At 39.3% G+C, this 26,002-nt stretch overlaps 1 protein-coding gene across 4 annotated transcripts in view; it reads right to left on the reverse strand.

Moving 5' to 3' along the window:
• Window positions 1–21,830, reverse strand: part of HPGD (15-hydroxyprostaglandin dehydrogenase) — a 28,635-nt gene extending 6,805 nt beyond the window's left edge. Inside the window, exons 1-5 of one of the 4 annotated variants that reach the window (XM_033403619.2) lie at window positions 21,475–21,811; window positions 21,056–21,179; window positions 17,829–17,935; window positions 9,923–10,019; window positions 6–736 (exon numbers count right to left, since the gene is read on the reverse strand). In XM_033403619.2, the coding sequence (XP_033259510.1) occupies window positions 645–736; window positions 9,923–10,019; window positions 17,829–17,935; window positions 21,056–21,179; window positions 21,475–21,567 (513 nt within the window). In that variant the 5' untranslated portion in view covers window positions 21,568–21,811 and the 3' untranslated portion in view covers window positions 6–644. Of the gene's footprint in view, window positions 1–5; window positions 737–9,922; window positions 10,020–17,828; window positions 17,936–21,055; window positions 21,180–21,474 lie in introns of those variants that run through there. The other 3 variants (XR_007478014.1, XM_004278685.4, XM_033403618.2) reach the window with 3 other exon arrangements.
• Between the last annotated feature and the right edge of the window lie 4,172 nt (window positions 21,831–26,002).

The raw sequence follows: 26,002 nt of genomic DNA on the forward strand, positions 1-26,002 counted from the left end.
CATAAATCCATTTCAGACATTCAGAAATCAAGCATCCTTTTAAGATATTTTTCCAGCTTTTTGGTATAACTGGCATACAATAAACTGCATATATTTAAAGTGTGTGGTTTGCTACGTTTTGACATAGGTCTACACCCACAAAACCACGACCACAATCAAGATATGAACACAGCCATCCCCTAAAAGTTGCCTTGTGCCCCATCATCCTGTCCTTCTGTGTTTCCCCTCCCCCTAAGCAACCACTGAGCTGTTTTGTGTCACTATAGATTAGTTTGCCTCTTCTGGAAGTTTATATAAATGTAATCATACAGTGTAAACTTTTCTGTCTGACTTCTTTCACTCGGGATAATTCTTGTGGGATTCATCCATGTTGTAATGTGTATCAATAGCTCATTTCTCTTTCTTCCTTTTTTTTTTTTTCTCTTTCTTCCTTTTTTTTTTTTTCTGAATGGTATTACACTGTAAGGATATACCTATCAATTGCATATGCATTGCTCTTTTGATAGATATATTCAGTTTGGGGTCTTATAAAAAAAGAGAATTCTGTTTTTCAATTATTTTATTTAGGCAAGTTGTAGTTAATTTAGTTAAGTAGAGAGTTTTTCTTTATCTCCCCAGTACATGTGGATTTTAACTGTGGCTCCTTATGTTTCAGACAGGTAAAGATGTGTGGGATTTTGTCCCCAACTTGCCAACTGACTTTCAGTGTAGAAGTTTGCTGCTTTGAAAAGGGAGGCTAAAGGGAGAGAGAAAAGGGGTTTTTTTGGTTTTTTTTTTTAAGGCTTTTTTTAAGGTTTTTGTTTTTGACAATGATTTTAGTTGGGGTGGAAATTTTTCAGAAATCCAACATTTTCTATTGGGTCTCACGATCCATTTCTCCCTTCCAAGTATAACATCACTGCTGTTGTGGTCAACTTCAGTATCGTATTGTTTAGCCATACCTCTGTTACCAACCTTAGACCTGCAGCACCAACATATAATGTTTCCATGTGCTTCAAATAAAAACCTGTTCTGAGGCTAGTAATAAGGGTCAGCTCAGAGAATTGTTCAGGGTGTGTCTGATATGACTCTGGGGACACCACTCACGTGGTAGTTTGTGGAGATTGTGCCCCACAGAGTTCCTGCAGTTTACAACCTGCACAACTATACATGGCAGCCCTCCATGGTAGAGGAGGATGACGGGGCAAGAGACTGAGAAGGATGAACCATTGGAGGTAGGAAGAAAACAAGCTAAGCATCATGTTGCAGAAATTAAAGATGGGACTATTTTAAGAAGCCTAGAGTGGTTACTTTTATCATGTGCAGAATCAAAAGAGAATGGCTTTTCTTTGAGATATTAACATTTCAAAATCACTCATCTAAAAATAGTAGCCTTCTTGGTTTCACTTCCTTCTCCAGCTGCCTCTCCACTGCTCCACAGCTCCCCCTAACCAGGCTTTCCTCTGACCAGTACAGTGCAACAGATCTTGTGGCGGTTGCCAGTGACGGGCATCTGCTAAGGCTAGGTCTTCATCTTGCTTGATACTTTGCTCAGTAGCAGCCAGCACAGTTCATGATGCTCTCCTTGAAACACCTCCCTCCTTACGCTGGTGTCCTGCCACCTCACCCTCACTAGCATCTCCTACTCCTCGACCAGACCCACAAAGAGGCTGGGGGCCCAAGAGCCAGTCCTGGTCCTCTCTGCTTTTCTATGTGCACTCTTTCCTTAGGTGACCTTATCCACTCCTATGGATGAAATTCATTCTCTCCATGCCTCCTTCATTCTCATTCTCTCTCTCTCTCTCTCTCTCTCTCTCTCTCTCTCACACACACACACACACACACATAATTTTCAAATTTAAATTCCAGATGTCCAGCCAAGATCTTTTACTCTGTCTTGAGATGGGAAATTTAGTTTTCTTCCCTTAAAATACAGTGTGTGCTAATTCAAAAGGTTTTATAGGAGTGAATTCATTTTAGAAATATGTGTTTGGTACCAAATAAGTGCCAAATATAATGAAAACATGTTTTAAATAGTTAGTTGAAATGTATAAAACCAAGGGGAGGATCACCATTTGGCCAGAATGTTATTTCTTATACTACTTAGCCATTTAAAAATGTCCTTTTAATTGAATTGGTCGAGACAGATTGTAGCACAGTAGTTTGGATTTTGGGTGCCAGACTGGCTGATCTCAAATCTTGAATCCACCACAATGAGCTCTGTTACCTTTGGAGGGGTTACTGCTGCCTACCATGGTGTTTTTCCTCTGTGAAATAGAGTAGTAATAGTAGCTATTCTGAGTCCTGAATGAGCTAATTTACATAAAATACTTAAAACTGTGCCTGACACATAAAAAGCATTACTATTTGCCATTATCTTTATATAAATGTAATCATTTTTCCTAAAGATGAAACATCTCAAGTCTCATTTATTGTTTTATTTACCTGTTTATCCACATTGTACCTTTTTATGAAAATGTGTCTTTTGCACTAAAATGCCACAAATCTGGTACAGCATCCTAACTGGGTTTGGTTTCTGAACCTTGGCAAACCGTGGACTCTCGCTAATCCTAATTCAAAAGTATTACAGAAGTGCATCCATTTAAGAACTATGTATTTAGTTACTTTAAATACAAAGGATATTGACGTAGTATTTTAAATCTGCTCTATTGAGAGCCCCTGGCGCAGGGCTAGGGTAGAGCTTTGATATCTGACCATCCAGATCACCCCATCTGACTTCACAGGGAGTTCTGCCAGGATAGTGACTACAGGCCCAGTTGCTGGAATTAATTTGGATTTTTTAAAATCTTGCAAATTAATTCCCATATGCACAGCAAAATTATTTTGTCTTCATGTTAAAGGATTTAAGAATAACACAACAAAGGACTGAGACCATGAGAGAACAGTCTCTAAAAAAATGTTGTTTTGTTTGATGTGGGGAATCCTTAATTGTGCTTAAAAATGGATGCCTTATATTTAAAAAGTTAAGAATAGATTTTCAATACTTATTTATTCTGGGCCCAGCACTCTGCAAGTTTACTTAAAGAATTGTGAAATGGCTCTCTCTCCAAAATACAACACGTGTAATTTAGTTGCAGGTTTATGTCCGTCCTAACTGTAGATTAAGAAAAATAATATCAACAGAGAGAGAAATTCTACCCACGAAACAGAGAAATATTTTCTACAGCCACTCAGGATAATAACACCAAATGGCACTGACTGATGGGATAATTATGAAAAAAATTTTAAATACTTGAAAATGACACATGTAATTATAGAACAAATAAAGAAGGCATTTGGAAAAGTAAAATATCATTTCCCTTTCCACATTAGTTCCTCTATCTTTAATATTCTTTCTACCTGTATTTACAAAAGATAACTTTAATATCTACATTTCACAGGAGGTAAATCGCTCAAAAAGTTTTTGTGCAAAAAACTGAAATCTGCTCAGACGGCAGTTGTACTGAATCCTTAAACATATTTTCTTTTAAATGGATAGAAACTAGGTAAGATAGACTATACAGAAGTGCTAAAGAAATTCAACTTAGGAAAGGAAATTGAGAATCTAAGGATACTGATCTTTGCATGATAAAAACTTGAGTTCAGCAGCTGTGCTAAAAAGCAGGGGTCGAAATTCCTCACATTTTCTTTAAAATCAAAAAAGAAACGGTCTACCCATCTTTCTGTGGTTAACCAGCACTTCTCTAATAAGGAAAAAAAAGAGAACTGGTGAGAATCCGTTTATCTATGTTTGTGCAGAAAGTGGACCGAAGTAACTGGTGGACTTCCTTATTAGATGCTTTTCCACACAACAGAACACCTTATCTGATGCTGCTTTTTCTCCCCAGTCACATGCTTGCCGTTAACAAATTATGTCTTAAAGTATGACCTGACATAAAAAGTGGGATAAACTTCCACAGAACGACTACATCTTTCTACCTTCCAGAAAGGTAACCCCAGCAGCACTTTCCAGGGATTGTTAATTCTCAGAAAGTTGTCCCTAAGGTCCCATCACAATCCCCCTTCCTAAAAGTTCAGTTATCCCCTAGGCTGTGATCAGAGGAAACCAAGGTGAGCTTTCTCAGCCACTCAGAGAATGTCCCTGTGCAAACTAGAGGCTGGTTCCTCAAAGTGTGGGTCAAGGATCAGCATCAGAATTGCGGGATCCACCCCAGACTTACTGAGTCAGAAGAATCTGCCTCTAAACAGAGCCCATAGGTAATGTCTCTCATGTTGAATTCTAGAAGACTATTCATTTTCTTAATAGTCTTTATGGCTAGGAACCCCTACATCTTTTATCCATTCCTCAAAAGGCCAATTTATAAATATTTAGCCTTTCCTACTGATTCCTTTTAGTATGTGTCTTCTTAATAATTTTAAGCCATAGGACAGCAAAACGGACACCACGAAGACTTTCGCTGGTACTAAGCGAGGGAGGTGGCCCACGTACTCATAGCCGTTGACATCTGACCAGTTAAGATCCAAATAATGCAGACTCAGCCATTGTACGATATACACTAAAATAGAGCAACATACAATTGCTTTTATTACGACTGCTAATCGTCATCACCTTTCCCATGTTACGCAGCTTGTTTGAGATGAGTGGTTCCACTATAAATTGGAGAGAATTAAACAGACTTCTATTGTAGGGATTTGTAAAAGTTCAATGTGATATCACAGAGCCAATAGTTTATCACAGTGCCTGGAACTTGGCACTTGCTAAATATGTTACTCCCTCTTCTTTAAAGCAAAAATAGTTGCAGAGGGTTGTACCACGTGATTACCTGAAATTTCTGGTCTGCTGTGACATTCCAGTCCAGCTGCTCTTCAGGCCATGTGAGTTCTAAAGCCTTGTACCTCTCATCGTGCTTCTGTTTCACCTGTGCCATGCTAACTGGTGCTGCCATGTTGACGAAACACGTATAGCTCTTGGGGTAGAAACTTTGCCAGTTACTTTCATAGCCCCACTTCCCTTCTGTCCATGTTTAACACGTTTGGTTAACTTGAATGTGTTATTTAAAGTGGTAACTTGAGCTCTTCTACTGTAACACAAAGTAATTACATAGTTGTCGATACAACTTAGAGCTCAAGTGAGTATGTCACTGGGCTGGGTTTAAGACATGCTAAACAAGTTCTAAGATTTTCAGGTATTTTCTTGGGACTCTAATGTTTTCAATTCAGAGCAGATACGACCTTCGTGGTGTCACTCACCAAATGCTACTGAGTGACTTATTTTTGAGGCATAGCAAACACCAAGACCTCAGTAGCTGAGCAGGTGGGAGCAGGGTTGGTGGGCAGACTCTTCCTGTGATGACTACTCTTCCTTTCCCACTATGTATAGAAGCAGCATACTCGACTCCTATGGGATGCCTCATGGGACCAGAGCTGTCTATCTGCTTTAAACCAGACTTCACTCTTCTCTCTTGTTCAACTTTTTCTTGTTTGACAGTTAAGGATGGATGTGGTAAAATGAGTGCAGGTTTATATATTGTATTTATAGACAAAAACTTGTACAGAAGAATCTATGTGGTTAACAGAGGTTGGAACAACTTCCAGGGCTTCCAGGGACAAGCACACCCTTCCCTCAATACACCGAGGAATCACTCTCCCCTGTAACTACTCCTCTGTTTGTTAAACTTATTAATTGCATCTGATACTCGGTCTGCGTCAGCGGTCGTTACTCATTAACTTCTCTGCCGAAACCAGTGTGTCAACTTGAGGTTTTACTATGACACTAAATGATTCCACTGGATCTGTGCAAGAGATCATGGGATGGACTCTGGTTGGGTTGAATATTACCCACCATTCCTTCAACAGAGTGAGCAGTAGGGGGAAAAGAGGGAAAGTCTGTAAGGAAGGAATATTTGGAAAACACAGAGGAAGCAAGCATTAGAACTCTCTTCCTACAAATTTGTCAATTATACTTCATATAAGCTGAGGAGTCAAAAAAAAAAAAAAAAAGAATTACTTTGACTCCAGTAACCCCTCAAAGACGTTTTTGGTCATCTGACCTCTGCCGACATGCTCCAACTTCAAGGGAACAAAATTGTTGATATTATTTCTGAGGAAAGTATGAGGATGTGAGACGTCTATATTTATCTTCTGCTACTATTACAAAATCCTGTATTTTTATCAAACTGATCTCATTATGGGAAGAACAGAAGCTCTTGGTGAGTGGATAAAATTCAAGACAATACATTTTAATACTCTTTCTGAGATGAGGACACCTCAGTGACAAAGCCCAGGGTCAGAGGAGGGGTAGCAGGGGCTGTCTGGATTGGCCAGAGGCAACAAGGAAATGGTGTAGATGCCACAAGTATGGAGGACGGGCATTATGAAGGTACCCAATCAAGTATAATGGACAGAGACGAACTATTGAACCATGATCAACAGAGTTACCCTGCCTGTTGGGAGGAATATCAGAGGGAAAACCACTTTGCTTTTTTTGTTTGTTTGTTTCTTTGTTTTTTTAAAAAGTAACTTTATTGGAGTATAATTGCTTTACAATGTTGTGTTAGTTTCTGCTGTATAACAAAGTGAATCAGCTATAAGTATACATATATCCCCATATCCCCTCCCTCCTGCGTCTCCCTCCCACCCTCCCTATCCCACCCCTCTAGGTGGTCACAAAGCACTGAGCTGATCTCCCTGTGCTATGCGGCTGCTTCCCACTAGCCATGCATTTTGCATTTGGTAGTGTATATGTGTCAGTACTACTCCACTTTAGACTGTTCTGCTATTCACTAGACTGTAAGAGTGTCAGAAAGGTAATTCAAAGCCAAAGTGGTCTCCTCATTGAATTTATATCCATTCATTGTTTTATTTGCACGATTAGAGAAGGATCTACACAGGGTTCCCAATACTGGCTCTGAGACAGGTTAAGAGGAAAATTCACACCCAGGATGGGTACTGTGACAAAGCAAGCTCTTAGCCAAGAAAGCCAAGTGGACATCTAATTGTAATCCCTAAATTACTCTTCTCTATGGCATGTTTTGACTTGTGATGTTGGTAAGCTCCCCAAATGGTTCCAGGGCTTTACTCTGTGTGTGTCAAATGGGGCAATAGCTTAAGCTTTCGCTGAAGGTTTAATAAACAGTCCTGAGATTCAAGTAGTGCCCAGGAGTCCTGAAGATACTAGCACATCGCATTGGCTTAATCAATTTACAGGAATTCAGTTTCTCTTTCTTTATAATTAGGCTAAGATAGACACAGAAAGAGAGAGAGACTGACAGACTCATAGATAGAAGAGAGAGAAAATCAAGTGGTTAAGAGTAGGGGATCACGTATCAGGCTGCTAGCATGAGAACTGCAGCTCCCCCGCTTCCCTGCATGTAAGCTTGTGCAAGAAACCTACACTCCCCAGGCTAGGTTCCCTTATCTGCAAGATGAAGATTATAGAATCTACTTCACTGTGCTGTTGAGAGTATTAAATGAGAGAACACATACGCAGTGTTTAAAAGAGTATCATGCAAACGGTGAGCGCTCAGTGAAAGTTAATTGTTACTATATATTTAAATATTTTTATTGGATAAAAGGCAGTACTACCCTGCATTTCTCTATTCATGCTCTTTGGGGCAAGTAAGCCTCTTCCGGTACAGAGGCTCTCCCAGAGAGTCCTATATTGATTCAACCCCGAGGCCGCCTCTCTTTCCTGAGATTGAAACCAGTGCCTCCAATGATACAAGGTCAAGAGTCTCTGATGTTCGTGGTTCTCCAGTGTCACTAGCCCCCTTAACTTTAAGAGAGAATTCATGGAATTATGTCTTAATCACCACCCTAGGTTCTTTTGTACATTTATATTAAACTATTAAATATTTCTTCTTAAGTCTCCAATCATTTATATATTTTTCTTACGATTTCATTTCAAAATAGTGTAGATTTAGCCGTGACAATTTGCCTTTTGGGTTCCAGCCTCTGAGAATCCAAACTTCAGCCCTCTCTGGGGCTGAATATCTCTTTTAAGTATTGCCCATGCTTTCATCTTTTAATGTACTCTTGGACTTGAAATGTTATAATTTATAAGTAGATGACATGTTAGGAAAAATAACCAGATTACCCTGAACAATTTATAGAACCAGGGCTATAATAACTCTAGGGATGGCATTTTTGTCTTGAAGCAACTCAGAAAATGAGATGCGGGTTTATTTTTGAGAACTTCTGAAGAGGGAGACGTCTAAGTTTCCACTCGTGCTAAGTTCACAGTGGTTTAAAGACCATCTGACAATGGTTCCTGGAGGAATGAGAAAAACGCTGAGCCTCGGACACTAGTGTGGTCACCTGACTCCCCCAGTGCTACTGCAGCGAGGAGGTGGAGGACAGGATGGGGGGTGGGGGGCAAGGAACACCGATTCTGCAATTACCACAATAACTGAAACCAACCCAATGACTGAAGAAAGTCTCACTGTTTTTTGGACACGAATAGTTTAGACTTGCTGTCAATATTGGTCAGTGTTCTAAAATTTCATGATTTCACTTTAACTATTCAAGACCCATTAATGATTTTTTCCTAGAATTTTCAAAGTAAAGGCTTTCTGCTCCAAAAGTTCCTGCCAAAGGTTTATAGCTAATACTGAGTAAGACGACATCAGCTGATCGTAAATCACACTGCCCCGAATAAAACACATTTTGGATTGCCCTTTGTGGCAAGGATGATCAGCTCTCCTCTGACATCCACCCTTAGACACACAGCTAGACTACATTTCCCAGACTCCCTGTCGTCAGGTGAGCCATGAGGTCAAAGCCTATAGGAATGTGAACAGAGTGAGGTTTGCCATTGCAGGGCTGGGATTTAGAAGAGGAGCCACACCTCCCCAGGGTTCTCTTGCTCTTTCTGTAGGAGAGAAAGGAGTCCCCCAGTGCCTGCATAACCCTGGAAGCTCCACGCTGAAGAGCTTCTGCCAGCCTGGTTTCCCAAAAGACTGCGTACAGAAGAGGTTCCCTTGCTCTGGGCTGATATATGAGTGAGGAATAAGCTTACGCTATGTTTAAACCATTACACCTTTGGGTCTATTTATTATTGCAGTTTAGCACTGAAGGGAGGTGGAATATGCCACCCCAAAGTATGTCACATGGGCATAAGGGTGAATTTGAGCTAAAGGCACTTGTAAAACAGCAGATGCAAAGGAGCACTTTAATCTCCCTTTTCTTCCTGAAAGCAGGACACAGAATCCCATGTAAAAGATGCTGTCCCGGTACAAGGAGAAAAGAAACCTTATCGCTGGAGATAGGAGTCAAGGCCAAGAGACATCTGTACAGACGTTGTTAAAATAACTTTATCTTTCTTTAGTCTCCCCATATATTTTAGTTACTTTCCCACAGTTGCCTTGCTTTGTTCAACCTAGTTTATAAACAGCGAGGCCTTGCCATTTCTTTGGGTCTTCATTTTCCTGTGGGGACTCTCATGGACGTGTGAAAACCTGTACGCTTTGCCCTTGTTGATCCATCTTATGTCAATTTCATTCTCAGGCTGGGCCAGAGAGGCTGAGAAAGTAGAGATCAAGTCTGGCTTCCCCTACAGTATATCCCAACTAACTATATATGCCATATTGAAAAATTAGGCACGCTTACTAAAATCACACAGGACTAGAGATACCTTAACTTTGTTTTAGTCCTTTTTAGTCTTATCAAAGGTGCTTTTACATGTTTTACTGCTTAGGAATCTCACAGTAACCTTTGACAAATAGCAACTCTAGGAAAATATCTATACATTTTTTTAAAATAGTACTGCAGAAAGATAAAGTCACAATTTAAGATAATAGGAATAAACTTAGAGTTTGAACTTCTGATATCATATAACAGAAAATTCCATAGAACCAGTAAAAAAAAAAAAGTAAACCAAGTTTCAATTTCAAACCTGAGTTGATAATAAATACACTTTGAAGAGTTACTTTTGTGGTCCCAATTACCAGTAAGAAATCATTATTAACATGATAATTGTCCTTACCTGCTAAAGAGGACATATTAATAATGATGCCACCTTCACCTCCATTTTGCTTGCTCATGTAATCCAAACCCAGGTAGGTTCCACTGATGACAGAAACCTAGTCCAGGGGCAGAAATGGGAAAAGCAACAGAGCTATTATACTCTATTAAAGAGTATAGCTCTGATAAAGAGCTATTATACTTTATCATACTTTATCATATGGTCACACACCACAGTTTTTATTGCTATCCCAGATACCGAGGGAGACTCCTGCACATGTTATCAATGAAAGGTTTCGAAGTGGCTGTGTTTTTTTCAAACGCACTGACTGGATTCTCTTTTATTTGCCTAAACTTGTAGAGCTCATCACATCTCTGCGAAACTTCACTTAGTTGCCTGATCTGAGATTTTATGATAAAGGTTATATTCCAAGTGTCTTGTTACTTTCACTAATCCTCAGCATCTTCAAGAATTCTGTACATTCTTTTTCTTTTCTAAATACTGGATACAAAATGTATTCACCCTTCTTAGCATATGGTTCTCTTGTCCAACTATTCTACATCCATCTGCTCTGTTTCATTCTCTTGGATCTTGGAATATGTAATAGTGGATACCCTTGATTTCCTACACAGTTTTCATTTCCTTCTTCTATTTTGCATTCATGTCTACTTCTTCTGCATGTAATATAGAGGAAGGTGATCTCCCCTGTTTTAGTGCAGACAGTGATTAACCTATTTCAATCACAGAAATCCCATTCCCCTTGCCCGTGACTGGTTTAGGAACCAAATGTGACCATTTCTGGCGAGACCTGAGAAGCAGTCCGCTGGAGGTGGGGTCTGGGCTGGGGAGGGTGATGGAAGAGGACTCTGCGGAGAAAATTGTCATCGCTTTTAAGAAAACCAGGAAGAAATTATTGCATTACTCCTTTCTCATTGCTTCATATGGGGGCGATGGCTGGAATGAAGTTATATTGATAGCATCTTTAAGAGGAAACCACCATGATGGCTGGCAGACAGGAATGAGATCTGGGAGCTGCAGCATCAAGCCATCCTGAACTCTGTGTCGTATGAGATCACATAGCCGTTGTACCCAGTTTGAGCAAAAGGGATTTCTGTTCCTTGGACATATGGTCTTCAGTAATGAAATCACTTAATTTTGTTCATCACTCCTGCAGCTGTCCTTTTGAAAGCTTACCCTGCTTTGCTACTCACATCCATGTATAGGCACCTTTTGGGTTTTATCCTAACATTTAAGAATTAACCACTGTCAAAATCAACTTGTGACATGAAACATATTTGAAACCTTGCATTCCCTTTTAGATTTAAGAACTCCTCTCCCTTCCAACTCAGACTTTTGAAAGGTGAAAATTTGCTTTTGACATCTTAATTCCTATGTCTCTCATTCTTTATAGCACGGCAAAGAAAATGATACAACAGATAATGAGATAACGAGTCTGAACCTGAGGGTATATATTGGTGGTTACCTTCTTTTTATTTTAAAAAGTCCTTTTGGAGTTTTTTTGACAAGGATCCAGAGTTGCCTCTCTACCTAACAGTAGTTCTAGCACAAAAAAAAAGTAAGCTGAAGATTCTATTCACTTAAGCCATGCATCAGTTTGATATTAAGTAGGCTTAGGGAGAATGAGTAAAACCTGCACATGATTCCCTTTAAAAAGGAAAAACAAAACATTAATGGCTTATATAAGAAGGAAAAGAATGTAGATGGCTGAAATTACTGAAGTCAGTTAGATTCTGTGTGTTTCTGCCCAAGTCTCCAGCATGTCTGAACAGAATTTCTGTTTATGTGTATTGGCGCTACGCTTTTATTCTCAGGTATTTACAGCTTTGCTGACACCTGCTTTTGTGTTTTCAACATCTACAAGATGCAGCCAGATAGAAAATTTGGGAATGTTTTTAATTTTTTTTAAAAGCCAGATTTATTTCCTGGTTTTTGATGGAGAAGGCAAAGTATTATCTTGCCATCCATTATCAGGTTAAGAACTGAGTAACTTTTCAAATAAAAGGCTTCTTAGGATAAACCTGCAAGACAAAGCCTAAGGTTTTAGCTGTACATATAAGAAATTTTCACCTCTTTTCCTTTACTTTGACAACCTCTTCCATATCCCAGATCATATATTAATGGAATTGTTAGAAAAACGCAGAATAAAAATGTTTCCTAAATATATTTGTGGCCTTTTGGCAATGCTTATACATTGTATAGATTGGGCCATTGTAATATCCAGGGGAAAAAAGAAAACAAAAATTACAGATATGTTCTCGCTACAGATACCAAAAAAAGCTGGAATCTATAGCATTATTTTAGTCCATTTTGTAAAGGTATTAAAATTTTGTATTTGACTCTCAAACAAAAAAAGAGGAAAATCCAAAGTCTACTTTTACTTAGTGAGGATAAATGAAAATTCAGTTATTGACAAAGTGATATAATTAACACATGCTTACTCAACATTTTTAGTTACGAAGAGACAATTTTTATATGTAATACTGAAATTGTATAGTATTCCAAATGTTAACATACTTTTTTTTTTTAACAAGTTAAAGCATTCTATAACTTAAAACCACTCTCATAAATTCCTCTATCCTGGAAATAATTCTCTAGTAATACAGATAAATGGATAAATGAACTTGTTTAACTCCTCTTATTAGGCATAATGTCTTCCTATTATACACACATATATGTATATATGCTTCTATAACATTTGTGTGTATGTGTGTGTGTATTCTCTACGGAATTTTCCTAATCTGTCATTTCCTTTATTTAATTTCCCTCCAGTCTGCCGTTGCTTTTAGTTTATTTATGATTCTTGTGCTACACTGTAATTAAAGCAATTTTTTAAAAGATTCTGTCATCTAAATCATGAAACTCTGCCTTTCAGGTTTCTTGTTTTTTCTCCAGCCAGTTCTCAAGGGATACTAATATAGATGATCATTTTTTTCCTGAAACCTTTTCTCATCTTTTATTCTTCCATGTTCAGTCTTTTAAAATTTCTGCATATTTAGGGGGTAGATATGATTGTCTTCCCCCTCGCAGAAGCTGCTTATAAAATTTAGCAAGCTTTCCCTAACTATAACATTTCAATGGGATCTTTAGATATGGCAGAGTAGCAATAACAGAAAGTAGTTACTAATTTAAGGTGTAATCAACACCCCTGGGAGCCAAGAAAAAGGAGTACACTTGACAACACTGTTTCTATCCATTTCCTCAACTCTTCATTAGAGACAGTGTAGAGCAGAGGGACCCACCTCGTTTAGAAATGAGATAGTGCGAATGAAGAAAATGTAGGTTTTTAGTCTCTGGACGAGAAATGCAATTTTTTGAGTGACTGCTATGTAGTAGCACCGTGCTGGATGCTTCATACAAATTATGGATTAGTGACGCTTAACCAACCTTAGAGGTAAGAGGATTACCTCCATCCTTTCACAAACTGGGAAATTCAAGATCAGAGACATGAAATAAAAGTTCATGAATTTTAAATTCAGGTCTGAAACAAATCTTTTTTAAAATCCCCAACAATAGCCATCTATTTTGTTTAATTTTTATTTGAATATACTAAAGGCGTCAATATAAGTTAGTCATATGTCCAAATTAGGTTGGAAGTCCCATCTGAGTGGGAATGAATTATTTAGGTTTATTAAAGCTTCAAAAAGTAAAATAAATACATTACCAAATGGTCTTACCAATATTCAGAGTTAAGTCTACCTCTGCCCAATGGCCAGACCAACCTTTGAGAGTTATACAAAGACTCATTCTTTCCTGAACATTCCCTGTGAGCCTGAGCAGCTATAAATAAGGCAGCTGTGGCTGACACACAGAGGAGCCTAGTGGAAACAAAAGACTGGGAAGAGGTTTACTGTATCTCTTGTGTGGGAAGAGCGGTGGGAGCTGCTGGCTGGAGAATAAAGAAAGGGCAAAGTTGCTAAGGAGTAAAAGTGGAAGGACATATATACTGTTTGTCGTACACTGTTTGCAACACTGATGTGTTAGGAAACCATCCAAACATTGTACTGAAACACAAAAATGAATATCCACGTATGCAAAATATCATAGAATAGCAGTTTATTTTTCTAATACACTTTAATTGAACATCTGTGTATGCAAAACAACAATTTTCTGCCTTCAGAGAACTTACAGTAGAGTAGCATAAGTTATACATGTATAGAAATAATTCTAATAAAATTTAAAAACTGACATGCCTTATAAGGATGGTATAAACTATGTTGTATAAAATTTCAGAAGAGGGAAAGATACATGGTGAGGTCCTTTAAGCCGTTACTCTCTGACATGGACAAGAACATGGAAAAATATGCAAAAGACCACACAGGGAATTGTACAAGGAGGTAAATTACATCCAGAGCAGAGTTGAAAAAAATTATTATACAAACCACATACAAATATTTGCATTATACTAACAGAGATAATCAAGTTATAAGGATAATGATTGGTCAGACTCTAATCTACTTTTGCAATGGGTGTTGTAAGTAGGAGGGGAAGTAATTTGTTTTTAAGTTATATATGGGTAACAAAGGTTATAGCTTGTTCTTTTTATGTAATATTAAATAAATGTCATCAGTCCCTGGAGTTAAGCTAAGGAGTGGCCTTTGTCAGCAGAGTTCAAAGAAAAATAAAGGCCAGCTCCAGGAGAGTGAGTTGTAACCAAACAGGGCAAATAAAATTCCCGTCTTGCAGAATTTTCTATTTGCAGATAATGCAGGAACTTCCCACATTGGAGCAGGTGTTAATTCACCTGTATATTTATTATATTAAAGCAAACATGCCCTGTCTGCTGGATAAAGATAGATAATTCGAATCCTATTACCTCTGAGACAATCTCTTCACTATTTTCATGTTTCATTATATTAACTCTAATCACTGCACATGTTTTCTGACAGCTGATTTCTCAGAAGAAAGGCACAGTAGGTGCCCATTATGAATGCACTGAATATAGGAACTTTATACCCTAGGGACCTCTATCTATAAAATATCTGTAGTTTTACTGATGAAACTACAAATAGTAGTGATGTTCTAGGGAGAGAGCTGCTGTGTGATTTGTGCTTTTTCATTAGCATAGCTTGATTAAAAAAAAAGTCTTGTCACTTTATGTGGTTTTGGAGACGGGCATAAGTTTATAAAAACATGTTTTTAAAAACTCCTGCAGTTTCTAATTGGTTGCATATTCCAAAAAAAATTATTTTAAATCTGGCAACCAAAGGATGTAATGAAGTATGGTTCATAATAAGTCAGGGGTAACCACCAAAGATTGCATATAAAATGTATGGTTTTCTTACCAGCTGAAGAAAATTAAAGTGATCCAATGGAATTTAAGACAAGAATGGAAAAAGAACATAAACAGAAAGAAAATTTAGTGAACATAAAGTATGAACTAAAGTGGAAGGAATAAGTCCTAATAGAAGAGTAAAAATAAATATGAGTGACTTAAATTCACAAATATAAAAAGCATTTGTTTCTAGATGTGATTTGAAAACTAAGATCTCACATTATACTGTTAGCAAGAGACAAAATTCACATAAAAGGTTACTTTCATTTTCAAAATAAATAGAAAAAGATACGCCTAGGTAAATGTGAATCAAAAGAAAACATAAGGTACCAATATTATTTCTGGAAATATAAAACAAATCAAAAATCACAGGTTGCAAATGGGGCTCCAACTTTAAAAAATCAAAGATCAGTAAATTATAATCACCAGCCATTTATGTAGAATTCACACTGACAGAATGACTGAAAGAGGTAGGCAAGTTGACATTTGTCATTTGAGATATGACTACATGCTATTCAGAAACGGACAGATCAAGGAGATAGAAGTAAGCAAAGGAATAGCTGACAGACAAACCAAATAGAAATATTTTAAGAAAAGAAAATTAGGGCTTCCCTGGTGGCGCAGCGGTTGAGAGTCTGCCTGCCAATGCAGGGGACACGGGTTCGAGCCCTGGTCTGGGGGGATCCCACGTGCTGTGGAGCAGCTGGGCCCGTGGGCCACAACTACTGAGCCTGTGCGTCTGTAGCCTGTGCTCCGCAGCGAGAGAGGCCGCAGCGGTGAGAGGCCCACGCACCGCGATGAAGAGTGGCCCCCACTTGCCACAACTGGAGAGGGCCCTCGCGCAGAGACGAAGACCCAACACAGCAAAAATAAATTAATTAATTAATAAACTCCTACCCCCAACATCTTCTTTAAAAAAAAAAAAGAAAATTATAAGCTCTTATCATTTATAACAGAGAGACACAAATATAAAATTAAATTAGGTATTAACTAAGCAAATTCAATGGTATCTTAGACATGGATATACCATGACAAAGTAAGATTTAGCCAAGAGATGTAAGTATGGTTCACAGTATGAAAATGTTTCATTTTATTTCACTACATTATTAGCCTAAAGTAGAAGAAAATCATAGAATTATCTCAACTCAGGAACAGCAGTTGTCATGTCTCTAAACACACACACACACACACACACATACACACACAACACCAGAAAGATTTTGAGGGACACTTGACAAATAGGTTTTAAAGTTATTTTGAACTATAATGATATCCAGGAACACTTGAGACAAATTTTAGAAAGAACTGGAAGGAGAGTGTTTGTACTTTAAAATAGTACCTTTTGTTCTGGGTCAAAGGATTTTAGGCATCTGTCAAGCTTGTACCTTATCAAAGTGGTACTCACAGATTCACCTTTCTTGTGAGTTAGGGTAATTCTCATTACTCCTATCAAGTTATTACAGTTAAGTCATTACTCATGAGAATGTCAATTCAAGTCAAACATTTATTGACTAAGCACTATCTTCAAGATACTGTGTTGATTACTGAGAGAAGAACAAAGAAAAACATCACATGGTTCCTGTTTTTAAGGAGTTGGATGTGGTGAAGTAGGGACCACTCCCTGTGCATTTATACACACACAGCTGCCCCTCTGTACTTTACATGTGCCTGCTTTGCGAGACTAGTAAGAAAGACCTTACCAAAAACAGGGTGACCCCATGCCCCGCCCAGCTCTGACATTTGGCTTTAGCTAAAGTTTGTTACTAAACCCCAATATCTTATGTCAAGTCTGTTTATAAAATAAGATAATCAGCAAGCTTATGATACAATGAATAAAACAAATTTTATTTCCTTATTCTACATGTTTACAATTCAAGGAAGAGCTAAGTAGTCATCAAACATTGTGGGAATTACACACACTCATGCACACACACACGCATGCACACACACACCGGCATTCAGGATAAAAATCTTAATAATTACAGAGTCCAACGGTCACTTTAGCCTTGTTGTCTATTATAGTCCTGGAATTAAGATTTATTTTTTAAGTACATAAATTAAGCCAGGGGTTAGAAATTTTTTTTTCTATAAAGAGTCAGATGGTAAACATTTCAGGCATTGCACATCATAGGGCCTCTGTCACAATTATTCGATTCTACCACGGTAGCATGAAAGTAGCCAGAGATAACATGTAAATAAACGACCTTGGCTGTGTTCCAATGAAACTTTATAGAAACTGAAATTTGAATTTTGTATATTCATATATTTCTTTTTTTTCTTATTTTTTCAACTGTTAAAACATATAAAGCCCATTTTTAGCTTGCAGGTCACAGAAACAGGTGGCAGGCTCATTTGGCCTGAGGGCCGTAGTTTGCCAACTCCTAAGTTATACAGTAAACGATGGTTTTTTCTGATATTTCCTTTTAATATTTTAAGACAGATTTATTTTCATAATTGAAAACCTCAAATGTCTTCCTATTTGTAAAAGGAAATGCTTTTTTTCCCCAGCTTTTTATAACTTCCCTTTTTCTACATTGTAGGTCATTGTATTGTTTCCATGAAAAAAAACCTTTTTTCCTTTTAAAACATTTTGTTAAGTAATTGTAGACCATGAACATGGCTAAGACGGCTTACCAAATTAATTTGCAGAGTTTTTTCCCAGTTTTTCTCATTATTCACTCCAGCATTATTCACCAAAATGTCCAGTTTTCCAAAGTGGTCTACAACTTTCCTAAAAGTATCTAATAAGAAAAAAAGAAAAAAGACATCATAGATACGTTCGTATTTTGCACAGACACATTTATGACAGTCTGTGCCCTGAAATGAGGTTTTAATTCATCCACGCTTCTCGTGAAAGTTATACTCTTAGACGGTGACTTCCTCCTGCCTTGCTTCTCAAGTGTGGTTTGTGAGCCAGCAGCATCAATCAGTATTACCTGGGAACCTGCTAGAAATGCAGAATCTGTGGCCACCACAGACCTATGGAATCGGAATCTTAACCATAATAAGATCTGCAGATGATTTGTGTGCACATTAAAGTTCTGTAAGCAGTATCAGTGGTGTAAATTTTAGAGAACTGAGCAGCATATGCTAAGAGCTCTTAGAAGTCAGTCTGGGCAGCCAGCATCTCTGTCCCTAAGAAGTTACTGTGGCTTAGACTATGACAAGCATCCCTTTAAAAATAAGCCATATTTTCTTCATAAAGTGTCATATTAAACAGTTATGTATCCAGATCCATAATGATCATTTCAGTGCATTTGGATATCCTAGTAAGTCTATTTTTCATTCAGATGATTTTATTTGATTATTGTAACTTCGATGTTCGCCTTTTCTTTTTCTATTTTGACAGCTTTGTATTGCAAGTTTGTATAACAACTGTGTTCAACTAAGGTCAAGTCTGCATAGATTCTGAGGTCTGAAGGTCCCTCATTACGTTGTCCAACCACATTTCCAGTCCTTGCCAGCCCTCCTTGACCAGTTAAAATTAGGCTTTACCCCTTGGTATTGAGAAACATTATTTCTCAAAGTAGCCTTTTACATAGTTCTATTGTTTCCCTGGGCCTTTTACCCCTGGTTCTAGTTCTATTACTTGAAACTATAGATAACAATTGTGGTTATTCTTCCAAATGATAGGAATGTGTTCTCGGGTCTTGGGTCCAACATATGGGTTCCTTGAAAAAAATAGATCCGCACAAACTTTATACTGATTGAAATAAAATTACAGAATTATTAACAACCACCAGACATATTGAAGACGGCATGGACCAATTTGCCAAATGGATAAATTACTATGCAAGTTAGCTGCCAAAAATATTGCCAAGACTTTCTAATATGTACCCTTTACAGTACCTTTTACTGTACTGGAATGGAAAATGACAAAATATATAAAAACTGTTCATTTTTTCAAAGAATCTTTAAAATGCTTCTTAAGATCTCAAATTGATTCCAGAAAGGGTCCTCCAGTAGAAAAGATCTAAGGAATATTATTATTGTTAAATTTTGCATTTCATCTTAAATATATTCTACTCTTCAGAACTCCACATCCACCTTACAGGAAATTAGGTTGTCAAATATGGACGTCTACTTGCTTCTTTACTTTTCTTTCCTCTTTCGGTGTCCACTGTATTCCTTATACTCTGCCCTTACTGATGTATAACACACCAAATTATACATTGGTGTATTCTTCTTTATAACACACCACTGAATTTTGGGCTCAAGCAACTTACAGTCTATTAGTAACTCTTGCTGACATTTATATGCTGTGGTACTCTTTGTAATTTGCCTAAACTCTTCAGGTTGCATTTTTCATCTGTAAGTCATCTCCAAGAACTTTTTCACCTCTGTATTTTTATGATTTCAATGAAGTCTCTTTGGCCACATGTCTAAGCAGTTTTAAAAGTTGTAGGCAACATTAAATCCTGACACTGGAAGAGCCAATGCCATGTTTTCCTAAACTGCAAATAAACGCTGATGTCCAGACAACATGTGGATTTCTCACGACCAACATGCCTTCTGCTGGTCACTTACGTGTCTGGTTTCCTCCTTCACAATCACTTATCCTTAAGGAATGTGTTTACAGTCAAGGTACTAATTTTAAATACTGGGAAGCAAAACAATTAAGGTTAAATGTCACGTGTGAAACTACATAAATTCAGACAGAAATAGCTTTCAGATGATCTGTAGGGAATCTGTTCCCTGTTCCATCAGCATGGCTGTTGGGATTTGACATGACTTTATCCCTGATGAAAACTATCCTGTGCAATCAGCAAAACTTTATCCTCTAGCAACTAGCACTATGTTTACAGGTCTCTTCTACTCATGCTTGTAATCCATGTTATAGGTCTTTATAACATTTTCGGATTTTAATTATATAATTTCCTTTAAAACAATTTCCCTGAACAGCAGTTGGCTTCCTTCTAACATATAGCTCCATTTTCACTCTCTCACAGAACAGCCCAACATTTTCGAAAAAACACACATGCACGTTAAGAACAGAAGTACCAGAGTGACTTTTATGAAGATATTTTTGGTCCCTTGACTAAAGACGTGCCTAATAATTTACTTAGTCTTTCAAAAAAACTTTGTGAAATACAAATATTTTATTTTCCCATTTTCTCCCAGAAAAATATGTATGTTTTTCATATAGATCTATTGGGTTTCTATATGACCAAATCTGTTAATTGTCTACACCAATTCTGTCCCTGATATTTCACAACTAGATTGGTCTATTTTAAGTGAGTAGACGGAAACAGGAAAGCATTGAGGAAAGTCTGGTAGAAACTTTTCTTCTGCAATTCTAAGACTACAGTACAGCTATTATTGTTTTTAAAATATCATTTCATAGGGGAAACACCAGAGAGAGCATGTGGTTAAAAGTATCCAGTACGTCTGTGATGACAACCCTTGACCTTTCATTCTAGTCCATTCCAAAGAGAAACACTGCCACATTTGATTGTCATTGGACTCTGTGACTTCCAGCTTTCTGGGAGTTGTTTGCCATACTCGCCTAGCCTACTTTGTCTTTCCCAGTTCCATCTGCAGGTTCAATCATTTAATAATTACTGTAGCAGCACCGTCTTGGAATACACCAAGGAATCTTGATTACATTCTGTGCGGCCACATGACTAAAATAAAAGGATTTCTCAAGCATGCTTGGCTTTTCTTGCCCCTTAGCTTTTAGGGCTACTGAGACGTCAGAGGAAACGTAACAGTCCCAGCTATCTCTTGCAGCTCAGAGGTAGCTGCTCTCCAGGAGATAGCCGGCCGCCCGCCCCAGGCTGGATCTCTGGCCGGGGGTTGCCTTCATGTTGCTGCTTACTCAAGGTACGCTCCGCGTGGATGGATGGATTCCCTGCCCTTACCTCTTAGTTGTTCCTGATCGGCCACATCGCACTGGATGAAGAGAGTCTTCTGAGGTTCAAACTGCTCATCCAGGGCAGCTTTACACTTTAAACCTGCTTCACGATTCCAATCGACAAGCGCTACCTACAGACAAGAGGAGAGGAATCGAGATCCTGCGCGGCTCTTGAAATAGACCAACAATAAAGAGACCACAGGACGCTCCTCTTTTGGACCTGAGATGGGGCAGTTTACAGTTCGGGGTCTCTCCCGGAGCGTTCGAGGTCCGCTCGAGCGCGCCAGCCTGGGCAGCTCTGGAGACTGCACGGCGGGCACCGGGGGCTCAGCCTCGGTCGCTGCCCCCATCCCCCAGGGCCCCGGCTGGGGGAGCGGGTCGCGGGTGGGCCGGCGAGGTTCGCGCCGTGCGCCCTGCCTCGCTTACCTTGGCGCCCTTGAGCAGCAGCGCCTCGGCGGAGGCTCGGCCGATGCCCTGGGCCGCGCCGGTCACCAGCGCCACTTTGCCGTTCACGTGCATGTCGCCGCCTGCGCGCGGTGGGCGTGCTCGGCGTCTCCGCGCGGCCGCGGCTTTTAAGGACCCTGCGCGCTCGCGTGCTGCCCGTCCGCGTTCTCCTGCCAGTGGGCGGGGATGAAGCTGTCAAGCAGCGCCGGGCACCCACGATTGTGTCACCTGGCCCTGAGCGCTCCGGTTCCGCGATCTTTGCCTTCCTGACTCGCAGCCAAGCCCAGATCAGAGCCTCCCCTCTGCCTGTGGCTGCCTGACTGGCGGTGGGAGGCACCAAGCAGAAAGGGTGCTCCCCAAGAAGTGTTCCCTTCAGTGCGCTGAAGACCACCCCACAAAAGAATGGTGGAGGAGAGGCTTGAGAGCCTGGATTCCTCCTCTGCGCCCAGGTCCTCCCCTCTCCTCCCCCACCCCCCACCCCAAAGAAAAATAAAACCGGGAAAAAAACCCACAAACAAACCCAGCAAACTGTAAAGCACAATTTTAGGGATGTTGCTTTTTTGTCTAAGTTTTTGTCTGAATTCCCATCTCCTGGACATTGGGGTGGGGATGGAGGGAGCAGAGGTCACGAACACCGTTGTGGGTTTTGGGGGGTTTTTGTTTTTCTTTCTTAATTGTGTTTTGGACAAACCTGTATAGATATTGGAGATGAAAGGTGCACTGTGCTCGGAACAGAAACCCCTGGATCCTATCATTTCAAGGCTGGAACTCTTGAATCTTGGAAATAGGAGTCTTATTGGCACTTATGTTTCAGATCAGTATCAATCCTGGGTCATCCTGAGAGTGCCCAGCAAGAATTGTTATCACTGACTGCACGGGACTCCCAGACTCGCTGTCAGCCTGGTGGCGTGCTGGTTCAATGGTATGCTTGCTGGTTGAGTCATACTAGCTCTGGAGGCTCTGAGTTAAGTATGGGACAGAGGTTCCTGGTCCTCCAGGAACTTGAGCTTGAGCTGTGAACTGAGATGCATTCAGCCGGGATTATGCAGCTGACCTAGTCTGTCTGTCTGTCTGTCTTTCTCTCTCGCCCGCAGGCTTCAATTCTAATTCTGTAAGCTTAATACCTACTTGGCATTTATTTTCATGATCAAAGAAATTTAAGCACCTGGGGAGGTGGGGGTCAGGCAGAAAGCTTACACAGCAGAATGAATCCTTTGTGTACTTCTTTGTCACCGGCAGACGAGGTGACTGACAGGGCAGGAATGTTTGGGGAGGTTGTGTGAAACGTATGTTGTCAGTAAATCACTGAAACAAGTCTTCACGTTGAAAGAGAACAGCAGAGGATTCAAACAAACATAGGAAACCAAAGAAAACCCAACACCTCTAGGGGCACGCACAGAACATAGAAGGAGAAAAGGAACTGTTTTCCTTTATCAAGAAAGAACACCTTAAGAGCCAGAGAAGGAGCCTCTGGAGTGACCCAGGGACATGTTGGGAAAGCAAAGTGTTGCAGCACATATGGGGAAAGGAGTTTCAAGAATAAAGGAGTTGTTCCTAACACAAAGTACTCTGATAAGTGCAGGGAAGGAAGGATGAAGAAATACTTCAAATTTTTCCAGACAGTAGTCAACGTCAGTAAATTTAGATGGCACAGAAACCAAATGGCTGAAATTTAAGGAAAAAAATGATGAGAAGATGAACATTGCAGAGGCTCCAGACCAACATGATATGGAAAGCAGTAGATTGGACAGTAGTTGGAAAGATTAGTAAGCCAATGTTATTCCTTTAAGAAAGGAAGGGGACGGATTCAGGTTAAAAGGCTGCCAGTCACCGAGAGCAAAGCCGGAAACAAGAAGCAGTACGGGGGTGGGTGGGTGAACTGGAAGAGCATTGGCTGTGGATTCACACAAAGCTGGTTCGGGTCTTTTCTCTCTGCTCCTGCCCAGCTGTGGGATCTTGGGCAAGTCGCTTCCGCTCTGTGCCTCAGATTTCTTGCAACAATGAAATTACGTCTGGCACAAGATAATAACAATATTAGTTCAACTAATTACTGCTGGGTCCTTAACAAATAATACACATGAGATGGAGAAAAATGTGAGAAACAGGTTTATTAGCACAAAGGAGGACTGGGATCTACCCCCAACCCCTTTCCCTCCCGTTGGTTTCCATGGCCACTGCCTTTGTTCAGACCCTTATACTTTTTCCTGTGACAGCAGCAGCAGTTAGACTCCTGAATGATTTCCTTGCCCCCAGATTTCTTAGATCCAATTCGGTTTCCACACTCCTCCCAATAGAAGTTCTAAAACACTGATCTGATCATGTTTAGACATTCTGATGTTTAAAACCCTTAAACTATCTCAACCCCAGGGCATGGCATAGGGGGCATGCCACTCCCCATATCTTTCTTGTAACCCCTCTTTACAGCCTGGGAAGCCACATCAGTTAAAACCTATCCCACTGTCCAGGCTCAGGCCTTTGCCATACAGTATCTGCTCACCTGAGTATAGTCCCCTCCTGCTTTCTTCACCTGTCTTCCCACTGAGCTGGAGAACTCTACAGTGGAAACACTTCTCACTCACATTATTGTAATTACCTTCCTGTCCCTGAGTGCCTTCAAGCTGTGTCCTGAGCACCCATGGCAGGGTCTGTGCTTAATACATGTTGAATAAAGAAAAGAACAGATAAATATAAGATATGTGTTTGAGAGAAGATGGAAAATGGTGAAAATTCCCATATACTGTGATTACCTTTTTATATAACTTAAAAGTAAGACTGGAAAAAATACGTGGGTATGGTGGTTTGGAAGAAGAACGTTTTGACATTTTATATTAAATGTACATTTTGATTTTAAAATATCTAAAGGATATTATGTATAGTATATTTGAAAACCAAAAGAAGCACTCTTTACCCAATAAACAAATTCCCCATTCCTCTGTGGTTTTTTGATAAACATTTCTCATCTTCCGTGCTCATAACATTATTTAATTTCATTTACATTAACTCTATAATTCTATCGTCAATGTAATTTGTGTAATTAAAAACATAATTCTTAGCTAAAACTAGGTTAAATCTGAAACAAACCATCATTCATATAATTTTGTGAAAGCATTCCTATTTATAGGTTATGTTTTATTTAGTTTGTTGTACAAAGTTCTCTTAAAATAAAAACAAAAATTAATTAACAGTCGAATTAAAAGGGATTATTTTTATCCCACCCCTAGAGGGGTGGGATAGGGAGAGTGAGAGGGAGACGCAAGAGGGAGGAGATATGGGGATATATGTTTATGTATAGCTGATTCACTTTGTTATACAGCAGAAACTAACACACCATTGTAAAGCAATTATACTCCAATAAAGATGTTTAAAAAAAAAGGGATTATTTTTCCTTTGATGCAATTGCAGGTGTTTGATATTTACTCAGGGACAGTCATCCCGTAAAGGCTAAAAGCACAGCCTCTGAAATCCAGCTTTACCGCCTACTGGCTGTGTGACCTTGGGCAAGTGACATAACTTCTCTGAATCTCAGCTTCCTCATCAGGAAAATGAGGATGATGATAGTACCTATTTCATAAAGTTGTTGCAAAGACTATACCGAATTAAATAAACACTACATATGTAATTGAATTTGTTATTCACTACCAAACTGTGAGGTGGTTATTATTGTGGTCATTTTACAGATGAGGAGAACAGGTTTGGGGAGGTTAGGGGATTTGGCCAAGGTCACTTATCTAGAAAATAGAAGGAGCTGGCTTTGACTCCAAGTGTGGCTGACTCCTGAGTGGTACTCCTTCTTCTTCTTTTTCTTAAATTAAACTCTTTATTTTTTGAGATAATTGTAGCTGAGCAGTACTTTTCGCCATGATTGAATAGTGATTTCTTTAAGAAACACAAGTTAAAAACAGACTTAAATTCAAGTTAAAATTCAAATCAGAATTCCTTGATCACATTATATTTTCACACACACACTAGTGCTTGTAGCTCAGCCCTGACTTGTTAAGACAGGCCAGTCTCCACTTGATTTTCCTTTGTCCTGTGCCCAGGGGTGAGCACAGACATCCCAAAATGTACCTAGTCACAGGCCCCAGCTTGTGAGGGCCCCAGTCTGTCAGGTGACTGATCTACCTGTGACAGATCAGTCACCTGATAGATAAAAGCTTGTTTAATTTTTAAACAATCACATATAAAGAAACACAGAAATAGGCTTTTTCCTTATTGAAACCAAGAAGCCCTGTTGACATACGGCAGTTTCTGCTAACACCAGGGTCAAGGATTCTTGTCTCGGCTTTGCCTCTGCAAGCTACAGCAGAGGAGCTGACCACTTTGGGATATCTACTATGTTCTCATTCTTCTGCATGTTATCTCACTGAATCCCTTTTCCAATCCTGCAAAGTAAATATTACTCCCCACGTTTTACAGATGAAGAAACTGAGGCTCATGGAAGACAAGTAATCTCTCCCAAGGTCAGACTTTGAGATTTTAGCAACACACCTGGATTCAAACCCAAGCCTCT

The sequence above is a fragment of the Orcinus orca genome, chromosome 6 (genome assembly GCF_937001465.1).
Source record: "Orcinus orca chromosome 6, mOrcOrc1.1, whole genome shotgun sequence".
NCBI classification, from domain to species: domain Eukaryota; kingdom Metazoa; phylum Chordata; class Mammalia; order Artiodactyla; family Delphinidae; genus Orcinus; species Orcinus orca.